This window comes from Phragmites australis, chromosome 17 (genome assembly GCF_958298935.1).
Source record: "Phragmites australis chromosome 17, lpPhrAust1.1, whole genome shotgun sequence".
NCBI lineage: Eukaryota > Viridiplantae > Streptophyta > Magnoliopsida > Poales > Poaceae > Phragmites > Phragmites australis.
Window position 1 is genome coordinate 28,280,397 of NC_084937.1, and position 18,718 is coordinate 28,299,114.

Here is an 18,718-nt window from a genome sequence, read left to right on the forward strand (position 1 = left end):
GAACCACCACCTTAACTCGAAACCCTAATTCCCAAATTCCAATGATACAATCGCACAATCTGACCAAGAAATCCGGTAACCCCAACCTTGAGATCCCAGAAACACGGTCCATTACTGACCACACGTGGGGAGGTGGATATGTATCATGGATGTGTGAGCAGGAGGGTTTGTGCAGCTTCCATGGTGTACCTGCTCATTATCCTCTTGCAGGAGTTGCAACTCCCTCTTGAGCTGTGGCCGGCTTATGCACGCGTGAGCGCATGGCGGACTCTCAGTTCTTGATCATGCACTTCTTGCGGCACTCCCCTCCTCTAACGCTGGCTCGAGCCAAGTTGGTGGCGACGGCTAGAGAGTAGCGTGGTCTGAGCTAGGCCCACGAAGCGGAGGATGATGAGGCAACAAAGGAGGGAAGAAGGGTGCTGGCGTGGTAGGCGGCGAGGCGGAGGCGTGCGCGCGAGCGGGGGCGTGGCTAGGGGAGGCGGCGCGGTTGGATGGCACGGTGCGAGGCCAGGGGATCGAAACGGGGGGAGGGGGCTCGGGAGGAGCAGAGGCAGGGCGTAGGAAGGGCCCACATGTCAGCGCTGAACAGAGGGAGTGGAGGGGGAAGGTAGGACGTGAAGGCAGAGATCGCGAGAAGAAAGCATGCTTTTTAAATAGTATAAGAGATATGTCAACAATGCACTGGTTTTATTTTACGACTTTCCCCGTCGAGGCAATTGCGTGAGTAGATTGGAAAGCTTCGACATAAATTCTGCCAAATTGTGCAACGACCGAATAAGGTAAGGTATGGTTCTGCACGATACGCCACACGCTTATCCTCTGTAGAAACTTCCATGACCGTGCATCACAATGGCAATTCCGAACGCCGAATGAAACGGAGATCCGACTCGATCAATGCCTCCATATAACTCGTGGCTCATGCGCCGTCCTCTCCTTCGCGTGCACACCGAGAACTGTGATCTAGTCTTTCGTCGTCGAGGCCGGAGCCATGGCGCACAAGGGGATCACAACGCCGACGACCCTCGAGGTGACCGTCGTGTCCGGTGAGTCTATCCTGGTCCGTTCCGGCCGCGCCCTGGGGTGCGGCGCCTACGCCGTGGTCCACATCGCGTCGTCGTTCGCGCGCACCAGCGTCGACGAGGACGCCGACTGCAACGGCTACCCGTACTGGGCCGAGGCCGTGCGTGTGGCGCTGCCGGCGGGCGCGCGAGGGCTGGACGTGGAGATCTGCCGGAGCCAGTCCGGCGACCGGGTGGAGTCGGTGGCGGCGGCGCGCGTCCCGGTCGAGGACTTCACCGTGGGCCAGCTGGGGCACCTGCATTGTCTCAGCTACCGGCTGTTCGACACCGGACGGGGGCTGCGCCGCCGCAACGGCATCGTGAACATCACCGTCAAGAGGCTGGACGGAGGCGAGGGCGGGGTGCCGCCTGCGAAAGCGCCTCTGCCGGCGACCCACAAGGCCGTGGACTCTAGCCCCGGCATGAGTGGTTCGTGCTGCGGTGTCGCCGCGGATCAAGAGAAGCCGGCGGCTGGTGTGGTGATAGGGTACCCCGTCGGGTTCTCTGCGACCGGGCATGCCGACGGCAAGGGCTGTGTATAGATCAATACTCGATCCAATGTTAGTTTCAGGGTTGCATTGTCTATTTGATCTTGCAGTAGGATGTTCTTGAGCTAATTGCTATGCTCGGATCAAAAGGTTCCAGGATCGTCTGAATTTGTTTGTGCATTGGATGATTCGATGAATTGAACGAAATAACAACTCTTGTTGAAACAATGTCGCTGCCTTCTTTTCTGTTTTTGTGTATGCTGCTAGTTCTTTTTGAAAGATAATGGAATTATAATTTTTGATGTCTACACTACTAAGACGTCGAGACGTTTAGTATGTATATAGTTTTATTTAAAACAAACCGGCCGTTGAGACGTTTAGGATGTATATAGCTTTTTTAAAAAAAATATGCATTTAAATTTGTGCCCAAGTAGTTACATGATGTGTGGATTACTACGTTTCTCAATCTAGTATGGCTCACATGGAATTTGACTGTTGGACCAAAAAGAAATTGGCCTGTGATTTCACTGCTCCCGCTTGTTGGAATTGGATGCTCTTGCGTTAACACATGGTCTCGAATCAAAATCAACGCTAGATACGTTTTCTTTTTGACCGATCTGTGGATTTTTGTTGAGATGAATTTCATCTTCATTCCATAAACGTCAGATACACTGAAATACATCCCTGAAACAATCCTGAAATTTGCACATAACTACGTGAAGTCTACACGTCATTGTTCTGATTCAAGGGCAGCTGCAGCTGTTGCAGAGTACAAATATGTTTCCAGATACAGAAATCCGTGGCAGCCAAACCCAAATGCATGTTACAGGTAGGACTCAGAAACTGCTCTGGCCTACCAGGGCGAAATGCATGGGAGGTCCAGTCAATCAACTCAGCTCTTGGCATGCTCACTTTCCGTTGGATTTATACAAGGTTCTGAATACTACTGTGGTTAGTAGATAAGTAGGGCAACAAACACATCTGAAGATTTGAGAGTTCAGAGTTCTTCTGACGTGCGTACCCCAATACAAGCTACTAGTGGTTAGTAGATAAGTAGGGCAACAAACACATCTGAAGATTTGAGAGTTCAGAGTTCTTCTGACGTGCGTACCCCAATACAAGCTACTCTTCAGGACTGTTTGACAAAGTTATTAGATCAGCTCATAGAGTGAAATTAATAAGAACTCTATTAAATAATAATTTTTAATTTTTAGATTTTAGAGTGATTCTGGAGAGTTAATCTCTAAAATAAATTATATGCTGATGTTGTTTGACAGAGTTCCTAGAATAGTCCATAGAGTAAAATCAGTGAGAGTACTGTTAAACAATATTTTGCAGTTTTTAGTTTTTAAAGTAATTTCATGAGAATTAATCCCTAAAATGAATTAGATGCTAGAAATTAACAAAGTCAGTTTTCCCTGATTCATTTTACTACAAAGTCATTTTCTTCATAAAATTTATCTTAAACAATTACTTTTAGTCACATATTATTTTTTCCGAATAATCGTTTAAAAAAATTTAGATGAGAAAGAGCTCTAAATAATACTCTCAAGTCTTCAATCCTGATTCCTTGATGATACGCTGGCTAGCTGAGCTGACCGGAACGAACCGCACGATGATGCATTGAGAGTGGCCTAACGAGTCTCGTCTCTGGAACGCACACCAACGACAAGCCCTTGAAAGGCTACCAATGGAGGAGTTATTGATAGCACTCCAGGCCCAGGGTCATCGGAGGCGGAGCACTCTGCGCTGAAAGGAGTTATTGATAGCCCTAATTATGAATGCATGTGGCATATCTTCTCTGGATACTTTTAAGAGAAAAATACAAAAACCTTTAAAAAGTTATTTGGTTTTGACTTTCATCCCTACAAGTTGTTTTATTGAAAAAACCTCTCAAAGGTTCGGTTTGATTGCAAAAACACCTCTAAAAATTCAAAAAAAAATAATTTTTTTTTAAAAAACTAGAGACAATTATAAGACCTTGCATGAATTTTTTTAAAAAATAATATCATTTGCATCATATTTCATGTGGAGTAAGTTTGGAAAAAAAGAAAAACATGTAACTCATTTATTAATTCGAGTTAAATGCATAGTTAATTATTTACTAATCTAAAAATCATGAAACCAATTTTTTGTCTTCTTACATGATCCTCTATCTTCTAAAAATACATGAAATCTTGTGATAAGGCAGGGGCTGGTCCTGACCTTTCGGTGAGAGGGGATAACTTGATTTGGGGTGGATTCGACGTTGTGCTACCCGACTACAACGACCAACAGGGGCACTGCGCCTTAGCGATAGTTACATCGACTCCGATTTGTTACTGTTCTTACCGTGCCAAGAATAACCTTGAACCTGCTAGCAAATCGAAGAACAAGCAAAAACAAGTTGACAAGCAAACAGTGCACAGGCCTTGCCAAGGATGAAATCGATACACACGAAGTTGGGATTCTTAATTGAGTAAAACAGGTGGTCTAGCTGACACACGCGTTTACAAGGAAGAAGATGAAGTTATCTTGCATCTAAACAAAACCCAACCTTCTTCCTGATGGCTGCTGGAGCTATTTATACATAGGAGGCAGCCAGGAGGCGTGAGGGGGGGGGGGAGAAACCCTAACTTAGAATGAGCCCCTAGTGGGCTCTACGGGATACAAGGACCAAGGCCTATAGCTGGAGGTTTGAATGTTCTTTCGCCGATTCTGAGCAGCTTTGATGGAATCTGATGCTGGTGTTAGATCCATATGAAAGTAGATGGTGAGATCTTTCCAACAAGTTCTCATGGGCCTCAATCACCTTCCGGAGCAGAGAATTACGGACAAATCAAAAGTAGTGATGCCTGGAAGTCCAAACGTGTAGTCTGGATATTTGGTCCGATCATCTTCTTGTTTTACCTTGGTTACTCTTGTGTCCAGCTAGTTCATCTTTCAAGTTTCTAAGCATAAGAAAATCATCACAAGGCTTTAGTAGTACCCCATTCGGAGAGGAACTTGTTTGGACAGTAAGGAATGACTTTACCTGATAATTGATTCGACGTGCTCGAGCTTGAGTCATTGATCACTGCTGTGCAATAGACATGGTTGCATCAATAGAAGGGATGTCCTCATCATCTTGAAATAGTTATTGTAACGTGCATGATTGAGTAAATGTGTTGCAGATAGATTAATTCATAACTAATTCATAACACCCATAAAATTAGTGAAACCACTTTTATTAGTTTACTTAAACAATTATTTGTGTAGATAAAACAATTGTAGACATGAAAAAGTTAATAAATGAGCTGCACGTTTTTATTTTTTTCTAAACTTTCTCTCCATGAAATATGATGCAAAGGATATTATTTTGAAAAAAAGTTCACATAATGTCTTAGAATTATCTCTAGTTTTTTTTAGAATTTTATTGTGATTTTTTTTTGAATTTTTGGAGGATTTTTTTGCAACAAAGCTAAATTTTTGGGGTTTTTTTTTTCAATGAAAGGGAAAATCAAAATCCAAGTGACTTTGGGTTTTTTTTTTTACATTTTTTCCTACTTTTAATTGCTAGTGCATGCATTAAAAAAAACAAAATACTAGTGGATGCAGGGGGATTTTTTATGAAAACAAATCATTTAATACAAAGATGTAAATATTAATTCTCCTCTATTGATCTGATAAGATAACTTTTGCTCTCACCAGCCCACATGATGGTGTTATAGAAAACCTGTATGTGGTCCATCAAAAATCAATACAGACCGGATAGAAGAAATAGCTGCCTTCGCTAGGAGGATCGGACGGACGGGAATCGATGTTCATACCTCCTCACTAAATGATTTGTTTGCACTGCATGAATATCCGTACGTATCCCTTCCCTTCCCTTCCCCGGTTGTCTTGGAGCCACAAAGTTTCTGCACTTAAAACCATCGACCAAAAATATATAAATAAACGTACAGCATAATCTGCACACCCTTACCTGGCCGCACCGAACCAAACAACAGTGGTGTAGCAGCCGCACGACGTACATCCACAGCTGGTAGCCCCACCTCACCCGTGCCGCTGCGCCAGGAGCGCCCGCCTCGCCTCGTTCTCTCGGCACGCGCACCGTGCGCTGGTTGGGCGCGGGGCCGTGCGCCCGTACCCTTGCCTGCTGCTTCCGCGCGGCATTTACTCCCTCCCACCACCTCGCCAGCCGCGAACGAGCTGCCTCCCCGGACGATCGCGCCAGAAAAATCCCACCCCCACCGCCGCCCGGCCGCCCCCTCATTTACTCCGCCCGCGCCCGTCCGATCCCCATCTGCCGCAGCGCGCGCGGGGGGCGCGTCCTGTTGAAAGCCAGCCAAGGCATCGCCCGTGAGAAGTCCCCGTCACGTCACGATCGCCCTCCTTTTCTGGCCTCCAATCCGGCTCCCTCTCTTGCCGCCGTGCCATCCGCTTTTTTCCACAGCATTTTCCGGCCTCCTTCTCTCGCCACACCACGGCTGACAGCGAATTAAGTCCTCTTCTCCCTCTCTCTCCGTCTTTCTTTTGACTCATAAAAAACGGTTGCTGGTGTAAGTCCTTCTCTCTCTCAATGGTCGCTGCTGTACTCGGCGTTCATCCAAGTAGGCGGTCCCTTGAGTTTATACTCATCTGTTATAAATATATGTCGTTTCTAATTTTTTAAACTCTTCGATATGTAATTTTAACTATAATTTTTATTAAAATATAATTATAATTTCTAGTAAAAATATAATATTATAAATATTTTTCAAAATAAATTTATGTGTTATTTTATATTTTTAAATAATAAGTATTTATAACCAAATAGAACATCAATATACTAACAGATAATCGTCGGCCATTGCCAGATCTGTGGCGGTATGGAAGTAAGCAATGGACTATGTGAGATCAGCCCAGGCCATGCATGCTTCATCGGTGGGGGCCATTTGACTGTCGCGCTCGCTTCCGTGTGCGAGTCAGACCCGCCTTATTTTTCTGCTCCCCCTTGTTCGTTTCCTCCGTTTAGCCCTCGAAATGCTCCGAAGAAACACAGTTTTTCCGCCCCTTTCACTCTGGTTTACGTGGCAGGGGCGCTAGCGAGCGACTGCAGTTTTTCTTCGGCGGTGTACGTAGCAGTGACACCAGCACCGGCGGCGTCTCTTTTATCTGCCCCGCCAGACCGTTAGACACTCTCCACATGTCCCGCTTTATCTAGCTCTCATAGCCATAGCCGGCCAGCCTCCTGACTCCTCTCCCTCCCATTCTTCTTCCATCGTCCTTCACTACTGCTCCTCCGCTCTCCTCTTCTGAGCTGCTTTCGGCCTCTCATCGCCGTGCGCGGCAAGCTGCGTTGGAGGTGGGCTAGCTTCTCGGTTAGAGGGACTAGGGATCGCCATCGCCGCCGTCGTGACGGTGGCGGAGGTTGGTATATAGCTAGGGTGGTGTTGCCTTCCTGGGAGCTACTCGGAGGATGCGTTTCGTTTTCCTTTGTTCGCGCTCGGAGCTTCTTTCCATGTCCGGCTCCATGATTACCTTCCATATTTGCTACCGCCATACCATCCAAGGCTGCGCGCTCATGCTAGTATTTTCATGCATGCCTTCTTCCCCTCTCACCTCATAAAAAAACAATTAATCTTTGGGATCTGAGGGTATCCGCTGGGGTTGGTAGGATCGCGGGCAGAGATTTAGCCAGGAGAGGAGAAAATAAACTAGTCTTTTCCTGTTACTTCTATTGCGCTCTTGATGAGCTTCGGTGGCATGTTCGATGGCGCCGGCTCCGGTGTCTTCTCCTACGAGTCCGGCAATGGCGGCGGTATGCACAACCCGGGCCGCCTCCTCTCCACCCCGGCCCTCCCGAGACTCGGCGGCTTCGCCGCCCCCGGCCTCTCGCTCGGGCTGGTAGACTCCCATCTCCATGCGCTCACTGGTTTCATGGGTTTCTCTTGTTTCTTCTGGTTCCTTGTGTGTGATTCCTTTTTTGTTGTTGTTTCAGCAAACGAACATGGACGGGGGGCAGCTGAGCGAGGTGAGTCGTATGGGCCTGATGGGAAGCGGCGGGAGCGGGAGCGGTGGCGACGGCGATTCGCTGGGCCGCGGCCGGGAGGATGAGAACGACAGCCGGTCCGGCAGCGACAACGTCGACGGCGCCTCCGGCGACGAGCTCGACCCGGACAACATCAACCCGCGCAAGAAGAAAAAGCGCTACCACCGTCACACCCCGCAGCAAATCCAAGAACTCGAAGCGTAAGTCACCGTAACATCACAAACCAACCCTATGGAAGAAGAATCGAGTTTGCAGACCTAAGCATCTGCATATGCAGTGTGTTCAAGGAGTGCCCCCATCCCGACGAGAAGCAAAGGATGGAGCTCAGCAAGCGGCTCAACCTGGAGAGCCGCCAGGTCAAGTTCTGGTTCCAGAACCGCCGCACGCAGATGAAGGTGAGGACCACACTGTTCGGTCAATCCATGGACGACATGTGTCTGTGTGTGTGTGCGTGCGTGATGATACTCCCTAATTTTGTGCCTTGCATCATCGTGATGAGCAGACGCAGATCGAGCGGCACGAAAACGCGCTGCTGCGGCAGGAGAACGACAAGCTGCGCGCGGAGAACTTGGCGATCCGGGAGGCGATGCGCAACCCCATCTGCACCAACTGCGGCGGCGCAGCCGTGCTCGGGGAGGTGTCACTGGAGGAGCAGCACCTGCGCATCGAGAACGCCCGCCTCAAGGACGAGCTCGACCGCGTCTGCGCGCTCGCTGGCAAGTTCCTCGGCCGCCCCATCTCCTCCGGTAGCCCAGCGTCCATGCAGGGGTGCTCCGGCCTCGAGCTCGCCGTCGGCTCCAACGGCTTCGGGCTCGGCCCCCTGGGCGCGTCCGCGCTGCCCCCCATCCCCGACCTTATGGGAGCCAGCCTGCCCGGCCCCATGGGCTCGGCGGCCATGCGCCTGTCCGCGGGCATTGGCGGCCTCGACGGCTCCATGCACGGCGCGGCCGACGGCGTCGACCGCACTGTGCTCCTCGAGCTCGGGCTCGCCGCGATGGAGGAGCTCGTGAAGGTGGCGCAGATGGACGAGCCGCTCTGGCTCCCCAGTCCGGACGGCAGCGGCTTCGAGACGCTCAACTTCGACGAGTACCACCGCGCGTTCCACAGGGTGCTCGGGCCGCGCCCCGCCGGCTACGTCTCCGAGGCCTCCCGCGAGGTCGGCATCGTAATCACCAGCAGCGACGACCTTGTCGACAGCCTCATGGACGCGGTACACAAACCTTTTCAGCCATGTTTAATCACATACGCGCGCCGTACCGCAACCGCAACTACTGACGCCACGGCATGGTTCGTGCGCGGTTGCATTGCAGGCTCGCTGGTCGGAGATGTTCCCGTGCATCGTGGCGAGGGCGAGCACGACGGACATCATCTCGAGCGGCATGGGCGGCACTCGCAGCGGGTCAATCCAACTGGTGAGTTCCATTCGCCCACACCCACTCGCGCACACCATTTCCGTCACGCAACGCCATCCTCTTGCACTCACGCGGCCACGACGTGGTGCTGGAACGCATGCAGATCCACGCGGAGCTGCAGGTGCTGTCGCCGCTGGTACCGATCCGGGAGGTGGTCTTCCTGCGGTTCTGCAAGCAGCATGCCGAGGGGCTGTGGGCCGTGGTCGACGTCTCGGTGGACGCCGTCCTCCGCCCCGACGGCCACCACCACCACTCGCAGAACGGTGGCGGCGGCGGCGCTGCCGGGTACATGGGATGCCGCCTCTTCCCCACGGGCTGCATCGTTCAGGACATGAACAACGGCTACTCCAAGGTACGCTCAGCTGACGCGTATCTCTAAGTCACCGTCGTCGTGCTCGCCTGATCTGGTAGTGGTAGCTAGCCTTAAACCCGCACGGCGCAGCGGCATGTGGCGGCTACAGCGCGCATTTAGGGCGCGCACAGCTCAGTATTTCATGCTCCTACGATGTGTGCACGTACGTGGGTGAGTGAGTGAATCCAAGGCTGCACTGCGTACACATCAGTCGATGTGCGACATGTCAATGCTCGCGTAGAGGCCTGGCGCGGGCGGCGAGACGTGCATGAGACCAGTTCGTCTCCGTGCCGTCTGCGAAGGCTCATCAGACTCAGTGGTCTGACGCGCAGCGAGCTTGATCTGTACCGGGGCACCTAGCTAGGGTATGTGTTGTATCACATGGCATCGTTTTCTTACCCAATTTCGAACCATTTCGATGCTTCTGCTACCATATCCTCGTGCGTCGAAATGCTCGGGGCATTCGGTAGCCTAGATCCGATTTTTGGTTGCTTAATCGCTGCCGAGAGCTCGCGTGTGCGTGAGTAGTTCGTTGAGCAGTAAAGCACACATGATTCCCTGCAATTTTGTCGATGAATCCAAACCTTACGCGGCCAGCGGCGCTGCCCTCTTTTACCTGCCTCCGCCATTACCGCCCTGTCGCGGCAAGTGGCCGTGGCCAACGGGGAAGAGAGCCGTGACACACATGGACATGGGAGCTGCTCGTGCTGACGCTGCTTCTGCTGCTTTGTACTGTGCGTACGCGTACGTGCCGTACTGCAGGTCACGTGGGTGGTTCACGCGGAGTACGACGAGGCGGCGGTGCACCAGCTCTACCGCCCGCTGCTGCGCTCCGGCCAGGCCCTCGGCGCGCGCCGCTGGCTCGCCTCGCTCCAGCGCCAGTGCCAGTACCTCGCCATCCTCTGCTCCAACTCTCTCCCCGCCCGCGACCACGCCGGTGAGTAACTCATCAGTACTTCGTCGTTCGTGCATGGGATAGATGGATATGGCTACGAGTGGTGTGCATATGGTTAACTATGGCGACGGCGGTGAACATGCAGCGATCACACCGGTGGGGCGGAGGAGCATGCTGAAGCTGGCGCAGCGGATGACGGACAACTTCTGCGCGGGCGTGTGCGCGTCGGCGGCGCAGAAGTGGCGGCGCCTGGACGAGTGGCGCGGCGGCGAGGGGGGAGGCGCGGGCGGCGGCGGCGCCACGGTGGAGGGGGAGGACAAGGTGCGCATGATGGCGCGGCAGAGCGTGGGCGCGCCAGGGGAGCCTCCCGGCGTGGTGCTGAGCGCCACCACGTCGGTGCGGCTCCCGGCCACTCCGCCCCAGCGTTTGTTCGACTACCTCCGCGACGAGCAGCGCCGCGGCGAGTGGGACATCCTGGCCAACGGCGAGGCCATGCAGGAGATGGACCACATCGCCAAGGGCCAGCACCATGGCAACGCCGTCTCGCTCCTCCGTCCAAATGTAAGTACTCACATTTCACTCATTCCTTTTTACCTCTCTCTCACTCAGTACCTAGTACTGTGTACCATGGCGCTAGATTTATGGGTATATTCATGGGTTGAGGGACACAATCACAGTGACATAAAGAAGAGGACAAACCGGAAAAGGTTAAAAGTTTGCATTGTGCCATATATTTTACCAGTGGGGCAGGGTTGACATTTGTGAAAGAAAGCTAGCTGTTAGCTTTTCTGCGATGCTTGGAAGCATGCCTCGCTGCCCTTGTCCTTGCTCACAAAAAGCCTGTCTGGCTTTATTTTCTCTTTCTCTCTGTTAATTTATTTCTTGATCCCTTCTATCTACCCTCTCTTTAGAGGTGCATCAAAATGGTTTACCCTTCGAAAATTGGCTCCATGCTTTCTGACAGATTGATGTGATTTTTTACTCCTGCAATGTTGTTAGATTCCTAATCATATTATCTTGCCTGCAACTCTACAGTAGTTGGCTACAAAAATAAATACATCAATATTGCGATTCGTCGTACAATACAATTTTCATGTACATTTCATGCTCCATTTGATTAAGAATACATCACCAATTTTGTTTTGGTTCGCTCTTCGAAGTTAAACTTTAGATATTATTTTCTTATAAAATATATAATTTATAGCTACAAACTGATAGAGTGTGAAAGAGTTTTAAATATAAATCTATTTATATATTTTTATAGACTAAAAATATTTATAATTTGATTAGTTCTTGATTAAAGTATATAAAGTTTGATTTTTAAAAATAAAATACGTTGTGTATTCTTGGATGGAGGGCTCACTAGTTAGTAAGCTGAAAAGTCAACTGAAATGCTCAGGTCCATTTGTTGCTTTTAGATCACATGATGCATTTCACAAGACCCTTATGCACACTTTATGATGTTTCAGACAACAAGTGGCAATCAAAACAACATGCTCATCTTACAAGAGACCTGCACCGACTCATCTGGCTCCCTCGTGGTGTACGCGCCCGTGGACGTGCAGTCCATGCACGTCGTCATGAACGGCGGCGACTCCGCGTACGTCTCCCTCCTCCCCTCCGGGTTTGCCATCCTCCCGGACGGCCACGGGGTGCCGTCGCTGCCGGCCCCTCCGAACCCCGGCCAGGGCTCACCGCCGAACGCTCCTTCCGCGTGCGGCAACGCCGGGTCCCTCGTGACGGTGGCGTTCCAGATCCTCGTGAACAACCTGCCCACCGCGAAGCTCACCGTGGAGTCGGTCGACACCGTCAGCAACCTGCTCTCCTGCACCATCCAGAAGATCAAGTCCGCGCTCCAGGCAAGCATCGTCTCGCCCTAGCGGGCATTTGACATGGATTCCGGCCGCCGACCGACCTCACTCGATCGCCAGGCCGGAGCCTGATGCCGTGTCGATTGCTTGACTTGAGGCCATGCCAGATGCTACAAGCTCAGGTTGAGCTCATCACGCACTTCACAATGGCACAACACAAGAATGGACATGCGAAGCAACGTACTGAGATGATCATGCAGCTAGTGTTTGGTTGAGAGGCAGTGCAAAAGGACGGAAAAATAAATTATGTAGTGTGGGGGTATATTGCATATAGAGCAATGGGGTGAGGTACACAGGGATTAAGTCAAGAACGAACCGCGCTCTAGGCTTCCCTTGAGCAGACATGTCTAATTGCTGCTTAAGCTTGATGCTGATGTGGTGGTTCGGGTATTGACTTAAGTCTATATACTATCTAGCAGTTTGTTTTAACCGTTTCGTGAAGAGTTGTCTTTCTTTTCCCCCTCTTCTAGTTCTCTCCAAGATGAGGAAATATATAGAGGGAATGATGATACTGATCAGAGGTCCCCACGATGGTTTTTGTTTGCTTAGTTTGCATAATGTTTATTTGATTGAGTTGATATATACATGCATGCTGTGTGTGTTCTCAAGTGACTAATCAATTAATCAATACTGTTTTACCGGTGTGTATATACTGCATGTAGTGATGCATGTTGCACCATACCATACAACTATACATGTGTACACCCAGCCTCATTATAACCTCCGGGTTGCCGTAACCTTGTAATTTCAAACGAAGAATATGTTAGGAACGCATTTTGGTTCCTTATTACCATTCCGATTGAACGTTGGAACTTGTTCCCGCCTAATTATAAAGGTACTTGGACCTAATGTTTATTAGAAACCTTTATTTACATTGATATTCATATTAAAAAGATATATAAAAAATATAAGTATATAACTAAATTAAAAGATAGATAACTATTATATAAGAAAAATAAACGATCTAGATAGATCATACATCAATAATACGTTATAAAATTGTATTTCCGGAACTTTGATCTACCGTCCGTTTCCGGCACCTATAGGAAATGAGATGAACAATTTCCTATTAGATTCCTATGAAATCCCCGTGTAACCAAATGTCTAGTCGGTCCGGTACCTCACGTGACATGTTGCGGTCACGTCACTTTCCTAGTACCTTGCTCAAATATCCAATCAAAACTGCTGCTCGTGCTGGCCCAACAATTCAACTTTGGGAGCTACCCAAACAGGACTTCTCCACGCACGAACAACGCATAGCTGTAACAGTGAGTACGTACCGATGGTAGCAAGTGACCCCGAGTCATGGAAGGTGGTGGCGACAGTAACTTGTTGAGCTTTATGAGACGTGCCAAAAACTAAAGGTGTGCTGTCGGTTGTTTTACATAGTTGTATCGTGTAATCTATTTAAATAGAAGTAGATTAGTTACAGTTATATTTGTTAGGAAGAAGAATATTTTGTTAGTTGAATATGCGAATATGATATACTTAATTTTTATTTGGTGAACTAAATTTAAGGTCGTATAAGTGGATACAAGAGTTAAATATTATGATTAATTGTTTGTACTTGACATTGATAATAGACTCGTCTGTATGAGTATCAAAAATCTAAGACTTTAAGACTAAACTAAAAAGGTATATTTACGTCCATCGGACTAGATTAGAACCGTTAATTTAAAAAATCAAACATATATTTTTTTAAAATTATACACATCTAGCAACCCGATCTAACACAAATTCAGTCACCAAACACACGCCAACCAGCCCAGGGGCCCTCGTAGGGGTGAGTACGGCACAGATCGTTGGGCTCGGCCGGAAGATGAGTTGACATCCGACCGGCGGTACGGGACCGGGACAGCGCGGCACGGACGTCGATCGGGCCCGCCGGAGTCGCTGTTGGCGGTTGGCCAAGGGCGAACTGGCCCGATGGCCTTACCACTTGCCGTCAGCCACCTCCTCCTGTAGCTCCTGACCTCTTTCTAGGAGCTCTTTTCTTTAGACCTGACCTCTTTTTAGGTCCGTCAAGTGCCAGGAAGCTGTTTGTGATGACTGGTCTACTAGTATTTTTTCTGCTGCACGCATGGTCCCCTTGTTTCCGGGGCAATGAGCCTGGACACTCATCTATGATTGCAGAGGGAAGGTCTCTCTTGGTGTTCATATGACTCATAATATATGCAGAGTACATTGCTTCTGTGAAGGATCATTATCATGTAACAATTATCATGCAAATAAAGCTTCCCTGCAACAAAGCTGTAGCCGCTGCCGTACAACCCAAACACGAAAGATCAACATCCGTCAGTGCTGTCAGTTTGACGGCTGGCAGGTTGGCAGCAGTTCCAGTATCGTCAATCTTTCACATGTCGGATTTGCACCTCGCCGAGAACAAAAATGTTGGCAGAAAAAGCTACTGATCCAGTAAAAAAACACTGAAGAAGAAAAAGGCTGCTGACAATTTCACCGACCCGTCGCAATCACGAGACCTGCCGAGCATGAGATCGTATAGATGACATTGCTGGCTGCTTCACGCCTTCTTCGCCATTCACAGAGACCATGTAGACGCTTGAAGGGGAAACAGTTCGCCAAATCGTGACAGCAACCTGTTTCACACTTGATCATTGGCACACCTAGGCCCTAGCTATGGTATGTACAAAACTGTTCTGACTGGCGTCTGATGAGCAATGCGATCTTGCCACCTTCAGGCTTCACGTGGGCCTGTTCCCGGCCTACCATCCTCGTCTTCTTCTTGCTTGTGACCTCTGTCGCTGAGCACCATACCTGGTCTCTACTCTGTACACTACACCATTTCGGCATTTCCTGTCCAGAGGTATCCGATATCTGAGGGTTGGAAGACAATCTTCTGCGAACAGTTCGCGAATAGTTTCTCCATACGTGTCGGCCAACCACACGGCGTACCGGCAAACTAAGTGTACTCTTTATCCGTATATACCTTTAGTTATATATTTGATATTTATCCTCTAACTCTGCTTAGTATGGAGGTTTTCCATAATTGCCCACGCGAATACCATCAAGTCTAGGTTTAATCGAGTAAGGTGCATTAAACTTGTAGTCAAAAGAATCAAGTAGGACATGTCATGTTTTAACATCAAGTGGGAACATAATTTGGTCGAATGTCTTGCCGTTGTCTGCACGCAAGACTCAAAAAGTCTTAAGACTCGATTTATCGACACTTGACTCTAGGTAGAACTAAAAGAGAATTCCAAAATTTCAATTGTTGCGTATTGGAGCATTTAATGCGTGCAGATGGGTGTGCAAAGATTTGCATAGCGCCATCATTATGCCTTTCTCACGGATTGAGGTGTCAAATAGACGGAAGTGGTTACCAAAGAGATATTTAGCTCAAACTACTTACCGATACAAACTTGAACCATAGCAATCTTTCTTCGCTCTTGCCGTCAGCCTTCTCACATAAGCCCCTATCTTTCTCCGTCCAAGTTTGCGCCGCCACAAAGAAAACTTAGATCCATGGATCCCGGTTACTTTACGAATACCACCGCTCCCACATTGTCGGAGAAGAAGTCTGATGCAAAGGCCGCTGATGCCTCACTCGAACAGCTAGACAAGATGAGGCTCTTGGCTGAAGCATGGGCGATTTCATCGATGTAAGAAACAAGGTTAAAGGAGCTTGAAGCTGAACGAATAGTTCCTCCTCACGTGCTAGCAAATTAGAGGCCGGTGACAGTTTGACCACAATATTGTGATTTTAAAACCATTTTTCTATTGCTAATTCAATGTTCCCCCTTCTAAGTCCCTCCTTTTCATACTCGACTTCTACCAAATTATGCTCCACCATCTGAATCTGAACTCGATCACTATGTTGAGTGTTTTTGTCCAATATTTCTAACATATGAAGAAGAACAATACGAACAATAGTGTTGGAGGTTGTGGCTTCCAACTGTGACCTGGAATGAAAAACTCTTATATTCTAGTCGATTTAATCTCCTCCTGGCAAAAGTAATTGAAAAAACACTGATTTTATGTCTCAAATCATGACCCAGTCCACTCCCCATTAGTCTATAGAGGCCTCTTTCCCCTACAAAACCCATCCTAGTCAAAAAAGCATCACGAATCCAACCACACCGCCTACTACAATACAAAGATTTGTGAACTTGGGCAGAGTTGCATAACTGGGTGGCACATGGCCAAAAACTTCATTAGTCGGAGGTTGAGTCCTTTGAAAGCGCGAGATCGCTTTGCCTAGGAGTATTTTGGAGACAAAGATAGCTTCAAGGATACGGTCGGAGGTAAGATTTATATGGCAAATTGTTGAATCTGTTATCGCAGTCAAGCTCTTTCGAATGACTTTTTTTTCAGCTCTGTCTCTATAGGATATTGTTGCTCGATTGAGCAACTTGTTTTCTAAAGAGGTGTAACCGTGCTCTATGTAGCCCTACTTCCTCGCGAATCCAGATCAGCGGGTGCGACATTGACTCATACGGCCACAAACACAAATCAATCTTTCGGCTGCTCTGGTTTTCGATGACCATTTTTGTGACTCTCGCTATTGCTATCAATGTCCATGATCTGGAGAATATTGGGCTCCTAGGGATCCCAGTCGATGTGTCCCACCTTGTAGTATACATCTAACGAGCTAGATTTGATAATATCAGTGTGGATCAGTCTACCTTGAGCGTCCCAGCAGTATGCCATAGTTCCGAAGGTGATCTCAAACCTGGCACGAGACGATGTGAATATGGTCGACGTCAACTCAAAGTGGTCATAGAAGCCGTCATCAGAGAATCCAACTCGAGCCTGTACTCATGACATGATCGATCCTAAAAAGCGAATGAAGGACTCTACCTAGCACGCTAACAGTCAAAGATTTGTTTATGACAATATGTCCATAAATTAAACAAGGGATACCTTTGAGATCAAGGATCAAGCACGAAACAAGACATATGATGTAGACAGGTTTGAGCCCCTAATTGTAGTAATACCCTACATCCTGTGTTGATGCTATTGCATATTGGTATCGTAAGTACAAGTAATATGGCTAAACCTATTACAATCAAGTAAAGTGAATCTAGAGTAATCTATGATTGAAGTTGCCGAGTCTCTCAATTGCTTGGTCTTGATGTCGCTTGCCTCGAGATGCACTAGATTAGCCTTCTCTTCCCCTCTCCCTCATGGATCTGAGTCCCCACCTTATATGGGGGCGAGGTACTGCCTTGTTTTCAGCCGTGGTCAAAGGGAGTCCTTCAACTTATCGGCCAAGGCAAAGCAAATGAATCCGACTTGGATACTAGTCGTACACGAGCTAGGTAACCATTCGAGGCCTCCATAGTATATGCCTTCTAGGTGTCCGGGTGTATCAAGATCCGCAGATTCAGTTCTTAATATCCGGAGTAGCTAAATACGGGTACAATATATCTTATCTGAATATGATTTATTGCTTATGCATATATACTTTGTAGTTATATATTTGACACGTAACACTAGGAGAGATCCAGTGAGACACCTAATATCATTTAATCACCTCAAATACCGGATAACCTCACGCCACATCAGCCTTGGGTCAATCCAAGATCCGACTCACCTAATTGGAAAGGCTCCACAACGACGATAATTAATCTAAACCAAACCGAACAAACCTACCTAAAAAGTCCATAGTCTCTTAATCGATTAGCACAATTTATTCAGGAATTGAAAGATGTGATGCCAACATATCTGTAGGCCACAAGAATTCGGCTTAAAAACATCTCCAGATCTGATAATTATGTGTAGAACACATGACGCCTCTCTTCGCTCTGGACTGGACCATTCAAGGAACATAGTTAGCTAGGCTGCAGACACAAGCACAATAACAAGGCACTGCATGATGTTCTAGGCCCGGGGGGGGGGGGGGGGTTGGTGCGCAAAAGTAAAGCTATCTTGACGCTTGGCCCATAAGTAACAATAGAACAAGGAAAAAATTTGAGGACGAAAGAGATCCAAAACTAGAAGCTAAGTTAGGATGTAGATAGGAACGCCAATTATCAACGGAATTTGATCGAGTGAAAGTGACATTGATGCATCATCTCCATCGCACATAACATGGCCCATTTTGTGCATTTCAACCTGCTGCACTTTCACATCTTAAAATGAGGTTTGAGCTTGATTGATGAACAAGGCAATATCTTTCAGACAGTGCTGCGATCAATAAATCATGCGAGAAATATACCATTAAGCATTAGAATTCTACAAACACTAGCAGATAGGTTTTCAGAAAAAAAGATATAGCTAGAGAGCAAAAAGAAGAAGAACCAAGTTCACAAGAAGGCCAAATGAGAAATGACAAGCACTGTCTTCTGACGTGAAAGATGAGATTATTATTGCAATTTGCAGGGAGATCTGACATTCTCAAGTGGCAAACAAACAGTAAGTGAGTTCAGGTCAAAATACAATCAAATCGGCTCCTGTTTATTGTTTGAATCGGTAAAAACAAACTTAACCAACTAAACTTGTTAACCATGCCCAAAATCCAAAACATTTTGGAAATTAAAGCATCTTCAGGCCAGTGATCAGAGTAAAAAAAAAAGCGGCATCATCTTTTCCAGACTATGCCAGACATGATGTCATGATACCAGTAGGTGACATCATGTACCAACTATTTGCCTCCTAAAGTTTTGTAGCTGCAATTCAGAGCCTTCAAA

At 48.0% G+C, this 18,718-nt stretch overlaps 2 protein-coding genes across 2 annotated transcripts; both read left to right on the forward strand.

Moving 5' to 3' along the window:
• The first annotated feature begins 570 nt into the window (after window positions 1-570).
• LOC133897773 (uncharacterized) lies at window positions 571-1,803 on the forward strand. The gene has a single exon (XM_062338595.1). The coding sequence runs from the start codon at window positions 989-991 to the stop codon at window positions 1,598-1,600; it is 612 nt and encodes a 203-aa protein (XP_062194579.1). The 5' UTR covers window positions 571-988; the 3' UTR covers window positions 1,601-1,803.
• A 4,719-nt stretch (window positions 1,804-6,522) lies between these two features.
• LOC133897175 (homeobox-leucine zipper protein ROC6-like) lies at window positions 6,523-12,616 on the forward strand. The gene is made up of 9 exons (XM_062337799.1): window positions 6,523-7,393; window positions 7,488-7,738; window positions 7,816-7,933; window positions 8,041-8,748; window positions 8,849-8,950; window positions 9,054-9,302; window positions 10,065-10,239; window positions 10,343-10,758; window positions 11,667-12,616. The coding sequence occupies exons 1-9, from the start codon at window positions 7,238-7,240 to the stop codon at window positions 12,075-12,077; spliced, it is 2,586 nt and encodes an 861-aa protein (XP_062193783.1). The 5' UTR covers window positions 6,523-7,237; the 3' UTR covers window positions 12,078-12,616.
• The last annotated feature ends 6,102 nt before the right edge of the window (window positions 12,617-18,718 follow it).

What these genes read in the sequence shown, in the direction of transcription:
- LOC133897773 (XM_062338595.1), top strand. Translation starts at nt 989, where the DNA reads ATGGCGCACAAGGGGATCACAACGCCGACGACCCTCGAGGTGACCGTC.
- LOC133897175 (XM_062337799.1), top strand. Translation starts at nt 7,238, where the DNA reads ATGAGCTTCGGTGGCATGTTCGATGGCGCCGGCTCCGGTGTCTTCTCC. An exon ending in CAAATCCAAGAACTCGAAGC is followed by an intron (nt 7,739 to 7,815) that starts GTAAGTCACCGT and finishes CTGCATATGCAG; the next exon opens with TGTGTTCAAGGAGTGCCCCC. An exon ending in TGAACAACGGCTACTCCAAG is followed by an intron (nt 9,303 to 10,064) that starts GTACGCTCAGCT and finishes GCCGTACTGCAG; the next exon opens with GTCACGTGGGTGGTTCACGC.